The following is a 14,086-nucleotide window of genomic DNA, read 5'->3' on the forward strand; positions in this document are numbered from 1 at the left end:
CTTGGCCAGGGAGAGGGCACGTTATCTTGTGCATATCAGCCCTGTGTGACACTTGGTATTAACAGCACTAGAAACTGTGGCTTGGGAAGCCAAAGTCGCGTAGTAGATGGTTTGTAGTTGTAAAAGCCTCCAAGGTGTAACTTCTTGTGATCTGAGAAAAGCTGAAGAACTTGCTGTTTGCAGTTCTGGTTGTGATAAATGCTGTGGCTGATTCAGGGAGCAAAATCTTTTGCTGATATGTGAAGAAATAATAATGTCCATTTAGCAGTCGCCAAGGAGGGGCCTGAATTGTTGACCTGGTTTCCGAGTAATGAACATTGTAGGCAGGAAGTTGACTGTTTCTTTTCTTTATCTGTTATAATGGCATGAAAAGAGCCAATTTCAGGCTCCAGATTGCATGAAGAATAGATGCAGAAGAACAGGCTCCATGAAATGGCTACTGCAGGGTAGAGCGTTTAGGTATTAGACTAAAAGATACTATCATGTAGTATTTTGAAGGATACCTTTTCTGTGTGCTCAATATGGGAAACCAAGGAGGTTCAGCATCCAGTGTTTTGGACTTTGGAAATGTCTGCAGTGAGAAAAGACTGAATTGCTTAACACCCTTTACCCCTGGATATATATCCTAAGCATAACATCCATTTAATACTATTATTTAGTGTTAAGAGGTAGATAGCAAATGTAAATGTATCAGCCTGGGCATATAGCATAGGAACCGCAGGGATGTATTGGCTAGAACAACAAGCTTCATGGATAGCTGAGTAAGTCTTTGGCTTACAGAAATGATGTGTTCATGTTCATCAGGGATATGCTTCTAAGCCAGTCTAAATGCCTGGTTTTGTGTAGCTGGAAAGCCTGGGTATTCTCTCCCTGTGTGTGCTTTAAATGACAAAGTCTGTTTTACTTGTTTGCTGTTAGTAATTTCTAACCTTACAAGGTTTTATAAAAACATGAAACTGTTCAAAGTACAGGCTGGTTTCAGATGATACTGCTTCCCAGAATGACGACTGTGGTTTGAAAGTTCATCTGTTTCATTTTCGCTAGTTCCTTGCTGATACAGAACCACAAAAGCATTGACAGAGCAGCTAGAGTGACTTTTTTCCACAAATGAGTTTCTTTCCTCCTCTTTCCCCCGTTTGCCTCCCCACCATGAAAAATGCTGCTTTTTGAAATCTCGGTGGTTGTATGTTTTAGATTTATAAAATCAGGATACTACAAATACTGTAAACACTGGAATGTTTTAAACAGGTGAACAAACTCTCTGTGCTGCTGCTGTAAAGCAGGAGAAACTGCATGGTTCGAGTTGGAGAGGAGGCACAAAGCCCTGCATTTATTCCATAGCTTTTCTGTGCAATATTTGACAGGTCACTTAAGCTTCTTGTGCCTCAAGTCTAAACTACTCAGAACTGCATGGGAGGTTCTTTTCAGTGCTCTAAGGACGAGAGTCCTTAGATGTCACCTGTATCTAAGTAAATCCAACTTCCTGCTCCTTTTGCCTCATTACACACAGCTACACATCAATGCAATTAATTTGGTGTCATTCAAACTAAAGGTAGCTTCCAGAGTTTGACTGTTGTCAGGATTCCTGCTGCCTGAATGCTCAGCATGCACCTAGTTTTTCTTTCAAGGGACTCAATCCCTTATCCTTACCTCCCAGGAGTAATTAGCAACCTGTCTCAGTGAATCAGTAAATAATGCTTGGTGGTCTGCACTTTGTATTTCTTTGGCAGCACAAATGCCTGTCAAACGAAGCTGGTGTTGCAAGGAAGACAACCAAACTGATGAAGACAAAACTTTGTGTTGCAGATGGTCTGTTTCTGGAGAAGGCCATGCAGCTTGCCAAGCGTCACTGCAATGCTCTTTTTGATTATGCTGTAACTGGAGATGTGAAGGTACTGTTGGCTGTTCAGCGCCATCTCACTGTTGTCCAGGATGACAATGGAGACAAGTAAGTTGGCCTATACTTACTGGGTTGAAAGTCATGTTTTTGATGGCAGAATGGTGTAGTCAATTTGTTCTGTCCCCTGCCGGTGCCGATGACTGCAGCACTGCTCTAATCAAATAAATATCGTTCTCCCTTGTGCTGTTTGGGAGAGGTACAGCTGTGATTTAGACTTTTTTGTTGCATTTGCAGAAAAGTCACTCACACAAAGTTCATTGACCCAGTACCTGTCAGAAAGTAATCTGGTCGTTGAGGGCGTGTTGAGCTTGCTGTGAGGTTTTTTTGGCTTTTTTTACTTAAAAACTTGACTAAGCATGAAGTGCTACACTTACATCATGATAGACAGTTGGTGGGGATCCTCAGCTTTGTGCTGCAGGAGAGTGCCCTGCTTTTTATTCCATGCAAGTCTTTAAGTCTTCATAGGAAGCTTTAAGTTACAGATGCACTGGGAGAGGTCGAAATAATAGCTGGAGGGTCCATGCTGCTTTTCTCCCACTGACACCAAGTTCTTCTCAGAGGATGGTATTTTGCTCCTGCTTACATCTGTACTGTACTGTTGTCTTCCAAGAGATTGCAGGGATGTTTGTGGGAAACATGGCTGCTAATATGTGCTTATCAGTCCTTCAACAATGTGAGCTGGAGTAGAAATCCATTTTGTTCCTCTACAGCTATGCAGATTCTGTGGGACTCAGTGAAATACAGGGAGGAACTAATGATTAGTAGTTATTTAAAAGCAAATTTGATGGAAGTGCCTCTGAACACACGCAAAGATAATCTCTTGAATAAGCTAGTGACATTATCACATCCTCACTTCTTAGCTGGCAGGCTTTGGGCAGGCCCTCTGCAATCACTTATGTTTCCTTAAATTGCAGTATTTTGTACATTCGAAGCCAGAAACGCCTTAAGGTGTCCAGCTAGATGGAAAACTACAAGTGAGTGAGATATGCTGTTCCAGTGTTCAATTACTCTGTGAGAGGCTACTACTTTCACTGAAAATAAATCTCGGATTATTGATAAAGGACTGCAAAATCAGAGATAGCTACTTTACTTGCTTTGATTTCCAATTAGCAACCTAAGGTCTGCTTTGAGGAAAGCAGGAATATGAACGAGGCAGGAGCTAGCAACAAAATCTGCTAGCACTTTGGACAATACAACTTCTGTGTTTTTTAAAAGAAAAGCAGGAGGTAGAGGAGTATTTAGCAAGTAGGACCTGCATTTAAATATCAATAAGGTGCCTCTCCGATTTGGACTTGCAGGGCATTTCAACAAAGTCAAAATAAGTCAAAATTTTCAGAATGACGGTAAATAGTTGTTTTCTTCCTGGATCAAGAAGTACCTGCAAGTATGTGAGGCGCAAGCTCATGTTGCCTTTCTCCTGGTATGGATTTTAGACTGTGAGCATGTAATACATCTAAATTACTCTGCAGCTTCTTAACAGAACCAAGTTTTGGTAACTGTCTTCCAGCTCTCTTGAAGGAGCTGTTTAAAAAAAAAAAACTGAAAGAAAAAAAAGTCAAAATTCATTAATAAATTTCCCTAATTTTTATTTTAATCATTAAAATTATATGGCAAAAATGACAAAATTTTTGCTTAAGCTTTTAAAGAAATGTTGCTGTCAACAATTTTGCTCACCTTTCTTTTATCAAAGTAGTATGTAGGGAATGAAAATACCTTGAGTGGGACCCGAGTTGTGTTTTATGGCTTTGAAACAAAATACGTTAGTCTGTGATAAGTGTACATTTACAGTGGGCACTCAGTAACACCGGCTGTTACCGCATTTATACCAGTACCACCGCTCTCCAGAAGCCTGACAGTATTACAGCACTCTGCCTCCACAGTAGTACTGAAATGCATTTTTTGATGTAGGACTGTGTAAGAAATGGAATTGACTGCCCTTTCAGGGTCTAGTTAGCATGTCTTTGCAGCATCACGTGTAGTGGCAGGGTAAAATTAAAATACTTGCTACGGGGAACAGAATTAAAGGCAGTAGAAGAGCAAATTTGTTTCTGAAGTGAGATTTGGAAATGAAATGTCAGCATGATAGGGCATAATAAGAAGCATCCACCAGAGAGCAGAGGAACAGCTCTTCTACGGTAGTGGTGGGATTGTTTGAACAGCACAGGATAGTTGAAGGAGGGGAAGCGCCACGGTACTGCCTATGGCAGTGTCTAGAACCAGTAAAACAGGCCCTTCAAGGATGAGTTTGTTTTAGAAATCATATTTTTTTTCCTTTTTAAAATATCTTGTGGTTTTGAGTGCTCTCAGTCTCAATTTCAAGATGACTCTATGCCCCAAAAGGCAAGGAACTTCTTTCTATTTTCCTGATGAAAGTGTAGATCTGAGTATATTCAGGTATTTCTGGAACAGCCTGACAAACATACCACGTGTCCTATGTTGATACTGTGTGTCAGCAGCAATACGCTAAAAAGATGAGTCTAGAAGTTGGCCAGCATCTGTTAAAGGAGAGTTTGGCAAGATATGTTTCAGAACAAAGGGCATGACTTCGAAATGAAGTCTCAAGGGGACAAGACAAACCGAGCTCTGTTGGAGAGGGGTGATGGGATTCACAACCTGCTTTTTTCCTGGACCCAGCTCTGGAGAAGAGCGCAGGAAAGGCTGTTGCATTAACCCTGTAGATGCAGTGAAGTGTCTTGCTGTGCAGAGTCACTCATGTCTCAAAGGAGGTTTTTTGTTTGGCATGACGTCTCTGGCCACTGCTGCAAATCCTGTGGCTGTTAGTCACTGGGCCTGAGTCCTCAGTCATTTTTCTGTTTGAAAACGAAGAAAAGAAAAACCCACAGATCTGGGGAAACCCCCAAGGGAAAATCTGCTTTGGTGGTAGAGAGGCCTGTGGAAATTCTGAAGGAAGGTTTTGACAGTAAGAGGTTTTTGTGTGCTGCATAATTCAGAACATGAAAAAAACAACAGCAAAGAATCTGGGGATTTCAAACAAATTCTGAAGCAATTCTTTTGTGCTACGAAGTTTGAATTTATTAGACTGTTAGTTATGCTTAGGACCAGTAAAAGCCATCCCAAGTCTGTTTTTATGATTGAAGGGTTAAACACAGTTATCTTCTGACTAGCTTTTTTTAATGTTGGGATTCATTTTAGGTGCTGATATTTAGTGCTGAAATAATGACCTCTAATAGTCCAATGTTTATATTGGTTAGAATTCAATCAGATCTACAGCAAAACCTTAAAATTTTTATAATAAATTTGAAAATAATGTGAATTTGTTAATCTGTTTTTTGTTTGTTTCAGTGTCCTTCACTTGGCAATTATCCACTTTCATACTGAGCTGGTGAAAAACCTCTTGGAAGTGATGCCTGATTTGAATTACAGTGACATAATTAACATGAGAAACGACCTTTATCAGGTATGGTTTTTTGGTGGTATAAGCGGTGTTGATTGTTCAGCCAGCAAAGAAGAAATTGCGCAATTTACCGTCTGTCTTATTTTTCTTCTATTTGTTGGAATGAGGCCAGATCAGACTGTAATGCAAACAAGTTCAGAAACACAATGACGTATTGTAAGGTGGTGGAGGAGCATGAGCATGTTTTTGCTGTTTTAGTTCATAACTCCCCTTGGTGCTAACAGAAACGTCTCCATGGGTTAATCATAGAACAGGCCAAAAATAGGAAATTCTTCAGTTCACGTCTTTGTTATTTGGCTTCTGTTATTAAAGCAGCGGTATAGATTACAGTGTGCCAACTCTGGGCTCTTTTGACCTTTCTAACCTAGGATAACTTGGGATCATGAGTCAGTTGCTCTTTCATCACTTATCTGTAGGAATGTGGAAGCTGTAACGAGCTATCCCCTTTCTATAGCCCAGATCGTATTTGTGCCCATCACATGAGCACCAAATCTTCCCTTTCATTTCTAGATTGATATTATAGCAAAACAAAAAAAACCCATCCCCGTGGCTTTTACCTAGTAGGAAAAGAACTCTTAACCCAGGCACAATTCTGTCTCCTCAACTTCATCTATGACCGACTCTGAGCTTTTTGTATTGTAACTCAGACAGGCTTTAAAAAGAGCTGTGGAAACCTGCCTGGAAAAGAATCTCTTTTCAACTGTGCGCACCATTTGGTTGTCCCAGAGGTAACCAGCTGGATGTTCCATGGCAGCGCTCTGACATTTGTGTTTTTTCTTTTGCTGCGAACAGTAAAGGCAGGATTTTATTTTATACAGATAGTCCCAGAGGGTGTATTTCAACTTTTTTTTTGTTCTCTTTCGCATTTCATTTTTATGCTCATATAAAGCAAGTTTGAAATGTGGAGGCTGATGAAAGCAAGCGGAAGATTCTGAGTTGAATTCTGTGCCCCCTGTTTAACAGAAACAGGATGCAAAGCTGTGCTCCATACAAGAAATCTCTAACTACCAGGACCTCTACAACTATTCCTACCTTCTCCTTAAACCTTAAGCTACTGGTGGGAGGGAATGTAGGCTTGGGCTAGAATTTCCCTTCTGTACAGGTATTCTGAAAGCTGAATTGTACATGTACCCTATAGATTCAGTAGTTAATTGCAAATATGCTTACAAATGCATTGACAAACATGAGCTTATTGTATGGAGCTGGAATTAGTCTGTTTTTATAGTCCTCCATTAATATAAGGATAATGATATGGAGATAGAATCTGGTGCAATTTTTATATTATTTTAGTGTTGTAAATATGATTTCCCAAACCTTATTGGAATGCCTTGCTGTTCAAATACATACATTTCTGAGTATGTGGCATGAACTTGGCTGTGGGGCAGCTGGAAGCAGGTTACAGTGTCTGGGGGGCACAGCAGGATTACCTCATTTCCCGAGTCCCTTGCACTGCAACGCTCAAATAACCAGGTCAGTGCCCTGGCTTATAGAGTAGGCGACCTCTTTGTTCCTCCCAAAGTCAGACTGCTGACACTGGCAAGGCAGCTTTTATTTCCAGTAAGTAGAAACTCTGTTTGTAATATGCAGTAGAAAAAAATGTACACAAATGCAAGCTTTTCATTTTTGTTAGCTTTGTAGTGGAATAACATCTTCGCACACTAGGAGCTTTTACGGGTTTAAGAGATTTCTGATAAGCTGTTGCTTATCTTCTCATGGCTTGCTTCTGTCACTTCTAGACCCCCTTGCACCTGGCAGTAATCACAAAGCAGGCAGAGGTGGTCGAAGACTTGCTGAAGGCTGGAGCAGATGTCAGCCTTCTGGATCGCCATGGTAATTCTGTCTTGCATTTAGCTGCTACTGAAGGAGATGACAAGATTTTGAGTCTACTCCTCAAGCATAAGAAGATATCTCCGATGGTCGACCTTTCCAATGGTGAAGGTATGGAAAGAAAATGGCTGTATTTTACACTTACCTACTGGACAAGCAAACCTCAGTTCCTGCCAACACAGTGGTTTTACACCGGTAGATACAGACCTTGGAAATAGCAGCTTTCCCCATTTCACACATGCTATCCTTGGCTTTTATATGCCTGGAGTCACAGATGAGAGAATGCAGACGTGTAGGTCTTCTGGTTATACAGAACATAAAGATTGGTAATGGCCATGTGACACAACATGGATTTGAATTTTTGTTACTGTACATTCTTACTAATCTCACAAAACTTAAAAGCACTGTGTTCCTCCTGAGATACCTTATGCAACCACTGTTTTTTAAAAAAATCTCCCCAGAAGAAAATGTTTCCTCCTCTCTGGTGAATGAAATCCCCTCAAAAATAATTTCTGGACCAGTGTCGAGTTTCATAACTTGTACTTTGTGATAATACAGAATTAGAGCCTATCAAATAATCACAAAGACACAATTCTCCCATTTTTCAGTGGCACAGGTCATTTGAATCTAGTACTCCTGCTCTAGTAGATTGTAAAATGTCTGACCTAAAAATGCCATTAGGGGATTCAAAAAACTGTGTGAAGTTCCTCAGAGAGAGGGGCTTTTTGTTCGGTGGTTGTTTGGTTGGGGTTTTTTTGTTTTTTAAATACAAGGCTTTATTCTTCTCTTTTTGAGCTGGTGCAGGTAATTTTGAGGTGATAGGGCAGTGTGACCTTACAGGAGAATGATACTAAAAATACCAATTACTCCCTAGATTGTTTCTAGAAGAGATGTTCAGTAGCAGATGGGGCCAGTGCAGGGTACCTATTTGTTTAGTACCAAGATGCAGATTTTCTTTTTAAGGCTACTCCCCTTTGAGGCAAAGAGATGCTCGAGGTGAGCTCTTTAGTTCCTGCCTTCTTTTCCACCTTGTAATTTGCTGGGATTTTTATTTATTTTTTTAATGCATGGCTTTGATTTCCATCAATAACACAACTAGTTCCAATTTATGCACAAAGAACATTAACACCATCTTTTAGTGTATAAGCAGGCAAAGTCAGTCACTAGTGCTCAGATAACTACAGTAACTCACTCATTGTACAATTCTCATAGATGCGGCCACTTCAAAACTCATTACTCTGACATTTCCGTATTTTTCAAATATTAACGCACAGGATGGATGGGTTTTGTTTTGTGTAGGTCTCAGTGCAATTCACATGGTGGTGATGGCAAATAGCATGTCCTGCCTCAAACAGCTGATTGCTGCTGGAGTTAATGTCAATGCTCAGGAACAAAAATCTGGACGAACTGCATTGCATTTAGCTGTTGAACACGAGAACATACCTTTGGCAGGCTGCCTTTTGCTTGAGGTAAGGGCAGAATTTCTTTCTCCCAGGTCTTTTCACTTAACGATTTTCAAGAGTTTTTAAATATGTAAGTGCGTGCTCCAGAGGAACAGAAGTAAGGGGTTTTTTCTGTTCCATGTACTTGATTGCTTAAATTGGTATAATGGCAAAATTATTGCTAATGTTATTACTCGTTCAGCACTGCTGGTGAACCTTTTGCCCAAGTTGAGGAATTTACAGTTTGTGACCCTGACCTGACCGCATATGCCATGCCTAATTTGCACCAAGTAATCCTGGCAGCCAATGAAACTACTCATGAACAAGTTAATGGCTTCATCTTTGTGAAGTGGAATGTGTATACAGATGTGCAGAGAGATAGTTGTGTGTATCTGTAAATATTTCTCTCATCTCTTTAACATGTTGATCCTAGCGTGCTTAATTCTACACACCCACATCTAGCTGTGGTAGCCCTCCTCGGTATCCGTGGACAAATGTGCCACCAGCATACCTGCTCTCCTGAAGAGCAGCAGGAGGGCAGGCTTCTGTGCACATCAGTTCAGACTCCAAACGCCGCAGGTAATCAGGTGGCAGAACTATTACATGGGATGCAAAGTGGCTTTTATCTACCAGACCTATTTGGGTTTATATGCTGGAGCACACAACCACCGTCTGTTCCTGCAGGCAGACAGTTGTAGTTACTTCCTAATTAATTCCTTCTTTTCAGACAAAGATGAGCGTTTTTAATGCAAGCGGGTGCGGAATGGTGCTTATTGGCACAGTAGCAGTGCTTATGCAGACATGAGTCTCTGCAGCTGTATTATTGTATAGACAAGTAGCACTTTTCTTTTTGTCGTTCAATAAAAACTTAGGGTGATGCAGATGTGGACAGCACTACATATGATGGGACAACTCCTCTTCACATAGCAGCTGGAAGGGGCTCTACAAAATTGGCAGCAGTTCTTAAAGCAGCAGGTATGAAAATAGATATTTGCTGGAGAGTTTTCTTTCACAGTGGCAATTCAGGTTAGGAGGCTGCAAGCAGAAAAGAATGTGCCAGTGAGCTTGTTTAATGAGTGGAAGAAATCAGATGTTAAAAGCATGAAGGTTTGTTTTCCCTGAGGAAAGGCCTACTTTCAGGTGCTGTGCTGCTCTTTAGCACCATCTAATGGCTAAAAAAAGCAAATTATGTTAGTTAAGGAAAAAAATCACTTGAGCACTCTTGGAAGTTTTTTGAGTATTTCTTTTGTAGTTTTTTATAGCTGAAGAAGCAGAGAAGAGACCTCATTCCATAGCTGGGATAAGTGTTGGACTGCTTTAAAAGCAAAAAAAAAATAGGTCACTGAAACATGAGCTTGTTAGTGTCTCCTATTTCATACCACTGTGGAAGAGTTAGTTTTGAACATTTATTGGAACATTTTTTCAATTGTATTTAGAGAATTAATACCCGATTTTTCTCATTTGAAACAGAAATCCAAGCCTCCCATTGCTCTGGCTGTGCGCTTGGTCTTTTAAAAATACCCACACTTTCTCTGACACTATAAAAAGCAGCACCACACCATTGCTTCATCGCATACGTGCTACACTCTGTGTGAGCCAAGAATGGGACTTAGAAGTCAATTTGTATAATCATGGCTCGCTCTTTGGGCCCTAACACTCTTGCTTGTCATTTTTTCCCTCTTTATAATGGAGAGTACCATTACACAGGGATGTGACAGCATTTAACTTTAGTTGATAAATTTATTTGCTGACGTAATACAAAATGTAATTTAGCTTGAATAGCTAAATTAGCAGCTTTGCCATTCAGAACTTAGAATACATGTTTTAAATATTGTTGAAAAGCGACTTGAAGCCTTTTCTTAGGCATTTTTTTGGACACTTGTTTGCCAGGTGCAAATCCTCACATTGAGAACTTTGAGCCATTGTTTGATCTAGACGATGTGAAAGATGATGAAGATGACGATGAAGGAATTGTGCCTGGAACAACACCACTGGATATGGCAGCCAACTGTGAGGTATGTGGTCTGTTTTTTTAGTAATAAATGATAGTTCAGCGCTCTCAGCATCCACAATTATTTCAGTTGTGACAAGCTACTAATTTGCCATCAAAAATTAAACTAATTCAGCCACAAAAAACCCCCACAAAATAGTATTGGAAGAAAGCTCCACTTAACAGACTACTTCTGCTGAACAGGAATGACCAGACACGTCTTGAAATAGCTGCACTACAGCCTTCAATGCGGAAAAGTATTTAGCTGTTTGGGCAGCTTGTGTTTGAAGGCCCATATTTAGAGTGAGACGGGTTTCTTTGCTGCATGTTCTTCAGAACTGCAGACTTTGTGCATTAAAAAAAAAATTATATATATACACTTTTGTGAAAAGTAACTTTTGTGTCCTACCCAAACAGGGATTAGGCCACACAGTCCATGCCTTAGTAGCTGAGTATGCACAGTTGCTTTGGTGTGAGTGTAAGGTACAAGCAGTCAGCATCTCTAATCGTATGGAGCTGGGGAGCAGTACTAGCCCTAGGTGAAAATCTAATCCAGGCTTTGTTTTAAATTACTAGTTGCAGACAGGCAGTAACTCCACACTTAGCCACTGCTACTGCCACTTACTGCAAAGACCTCCTCTGCATCTTGAAAACAGTTGCCAGATGACATAGCTAAAGGGCAAGGGAGATGAACTTCTCAAGATTTCTCCCTCAGGCTTCGCACAGGTTGTCTTTAGTCATTGCCCATTTACAGATGGAATTACAGCTTTATCCAATATTACTGAGACTTGTCAAGGTAATGGACTAACCAGGTTTCTGCTAAATATTGATTTTAATGTCTTCTCTTAGGTGTATGACATATTAAATGGCAAACCCTACGAGTCAGCAGTGGTTTCGGAGGACCTACTGACGCAAGGTAACATTTGTAAAGATGACTTGACAATATCCCTCTAGTAATTGAGTACTGAAAGTGTACTTGCAGAAGACTTTGCCCTGCAATAGCTTGTAACTGAAATGGGGAGGGAGAAGAGGTACCTTCCCACCCACTCTCTCTCAGAATGAGCATGATTCTGTTAAGAGGTGGGTCACAAGGACACAAAGGAGTACATTTTCAGTACTACAGCAATACATGAGCAAACACTGGGATTGATGGACACTGAAATACTCTTTAATTTGGCTGTGTTTCTCTTTATACAAAGCGAGCACCAGTTCAGAATCACAGAATCAGTACGGTTGGAAAAGACCTGTAAGATCATCGAGTCCAACCTATTTCTAAATAATATACTAACATACTTCTCTGCTCCCCAGGACATTTGAGAGAGCTGAATGAAAGTTCCAAGATGCAGCTTTACAAACTATTGGAAGCCCCTGATCCAAACAAAAACTGGTCCACTCTAGCACAAAAACTGGGTCTTGGCATACTTAATAATGCCTTCAGGTTGAGCCCTTCCCCAGCGAAAACTCTGCTAGATAACTATGAGGTAATGTGGCTATAACAAGTTACAACAAACACACAGACATGTAGAGGACATTGTCCTCCTGCACGCTGAGACAGTGCAGCTCTTCCATTTTAACTAGCCTTGGTGATGGTGAGCATCTTTCTCTCTTAGGTTTCTGGTGGTACAGTTCAAGAGTTGATTGCTGCTTTGAGACAGATGGATCACACAGAAGCCATTGAAGTCATTCAGAAAGCACTATCCATCTCACGAAGCCTGTCTCACCAGGAGGACAATACAGCAAAAGCTCTTCTGTCATCATCACCACCCACCTTTGCAAATAGAGAGACAGGTAAAATGGATAGAAAAACATCAAGAGCTTTATTTAAAACACTTTTCCAATTCTCCTTCCCACCCCTGCCTTGGACTGCTGATAGATTTGAATAGTTTCTTACACACAGCGCCAGAGATGCTTACCTGTTTCAGAAATACTTTACTGCAGCAGGACTTTCTTGTAGACATTTGCTAGGCCTAGAAAAGAGCGGGGAAATGGACCATTTGAAGCAGTAGCCTTGCATTACAGTATTGATTATACTGGCTCCCTTTTCTAAAACCAGACATCTGCCATTTACTGATGGTAACTCTTGGAGGTACTGGGGATAAGTTTCAAACGATAAACCAGGGAATGATCTCCCAGGTCTGTATAAGTGCCATTACCTTTTGACTTGTTGTGTGTCGTGTCCCCCACCCCGCCAGTCTGGATGAACAGAAACATTTTGGGTTCATAAACTTCTCAGTAAGACTTTGGTATTATATTTCTCCTTCCACAATGTGTGGCACTCCAAAATGGCCCAGTGTTCTGTAGGCAGAGAAACTGGGGGATGGTTCAGGTTACGGGGGACTGGACCTCCAGCAGTCATGCTGTCCAGCTGCCTCCTCAGAGCAGGGGCAATACAACATGAGGCTGCCTGTGTCATGTCCAGTTGAGGCTGGAACATCTTCAATGACAGAGGTCCTATGGTGTTTTTGGGCAGGGGACTTTACTAAGAGAAAAAACAGAGGTTGTGAGAGGGCAGGGAGTCATCAGGGATGTTCAGTCACTGCCTGGCCACATTGAGTAACAAAAACCTTTGTTCTTTCTTGATGCTCTGTTCAAACATCAGTAGTGCTGCCAGCACCCTAACGTGGAAATGCACACCCTATGTGAAAACACTGTACATATTTCTAGAAAGAAAAAAAGAAAACACACAGTAACTCCATCCTGGTCTAACATTGCCCATTTACTCTCTGTAGAAAATTGTTTGTTCAGTCATGGAATGAACCTTCACACCTATCCAAAAATGTGCTTCTACACATATTGCCTCTTTAGATCAATCTTGAAGGGTAAGAGGGGTTCTGCTCCTTTGCAACATGAACGGACTGCATCATGTCATTTATTTTATGATAATTGCTTAGAAAAATAATACAGCACTCTAATATGCTGACCACTGTTCTAGTCACACTAAGCCCACATCATACCTTCAACTCAGATACAGTTCTTTTGCAGTCAGGCACTCCTTTTGTGGATCTTACACAGATGACAGCTGCTGCTGACTTCTTCATATTTCAGGCTCGCTTACTAGATGAAAATTGTTCAGGTATTTGTCTCAAGAAGAAATCTGTAAGTGAAATAACATGAAGTGTTAAGAGCCTCATCCTGGAGCTGTGTATTTCCACAGAGTCTAGGAATCTGAGAACCAGAGAACCTTTTGCCCTGCTACTACCACACTCACGCGGAGTCCCAAGTAGTGCGGTGACAGCATTAGTGTCAGCAGAGCACCCAGGCTTCTCATCCCATCCAAGCTCCAACGGCAGTTGATCTCTGCTGGCAGTGCATCGGATCACATGCTTTGGTCAACTGAAAACATTAAGCACAGCTTTTCCTATCTAAAAGTTAAGAGTTACTTTCCTATAGGAGAGCTTTAAGCTACTGGTTTGCATTCCTTAGGCTCTTCTGAGAGCAACATTACTGAATCAACACAAACAATAATGTATTTATTTCCCTTTTCTGTCTCCCTCAGGTGAGCTTTATAATAG

The 14,086-nt window shown here is 40.9% G+C and overlaps 1 protein-coding gene and 1 long non-coding RNA gene across 2 annotated transcripts in view; one reads left to right on the forward strand and one right to left on the reverse strand.

Annotated features, from left to right (window-relative positions):
* NFKB1 (nuclear factor kappa B subunit 1) overlaps positions 1-14,086 on the forward strand; it is a 46,449-nt gene that overhangs the window by 32,185 nt on the left and 178 nt on the right. The window contains exons 14-22 of the mRNA XM_059817943.1: positions 1,807-1,948; positions 5,204-5,318; positions 7,052-7,253; positions 8,442-8,611; positions 9,457-9,559; positions 10,475-10,599; positions 11,424-11,490; positions 11,883-12,055; positions 12,185-12,324. Coding sequence (XP_059673926.1) covers positions 1,807-1,948; positions 5,204-5,318; positions 7,052-7,253; positions 8,442-8,611; positions 9,457-9,559; positions 10,475-10,599; positions 11,424-11,490; positions 11,883-12,055; positions 12,185-12,324 — 1,237 coding nt within the window. The remainder of the gene's footprint in view (positions 1-1,806; positions 1,949-5,203; positions 5,319-7,051; positions 7,254-8,441; positions 8,612-9,456; positions 9,560-10,474; positions 10,600-11,423; positions 11,491-11,882; positions 12,056-12,184; positions 12,325-14,086) is intronic.
* Positions 12,311-14,044, reverse strand: LOC132317081 (uncharacterized). The gene is made up of 4 exons (XR_009483990.1): positions 13,783-14,044; positions 13,529-13,668; positions 12,488-12,541; positions 12,311-12,342 (listed from the first exon to the last, which is right to left on the reverse strand). It is a non-coding gene; the product is annotated as an uncharacterized LOC132317081 (long non-coding RNA).

This window comes from Gavia stellata, chromosome 5 (assembly GCF_030936135.1).
Source record: "Gavia stellata isolate bGavSte3 chromosome 5, bGavSte3.hap2, whole genome shotgun sequence".
In the NCBI taxonomy this organism is placed as follows: domain Eukaryota; kingdom Metazoa; phylum Chordata; class Aves; order Gaviiformes; family Gaviidae; genus Gavia; species Gavia stellata.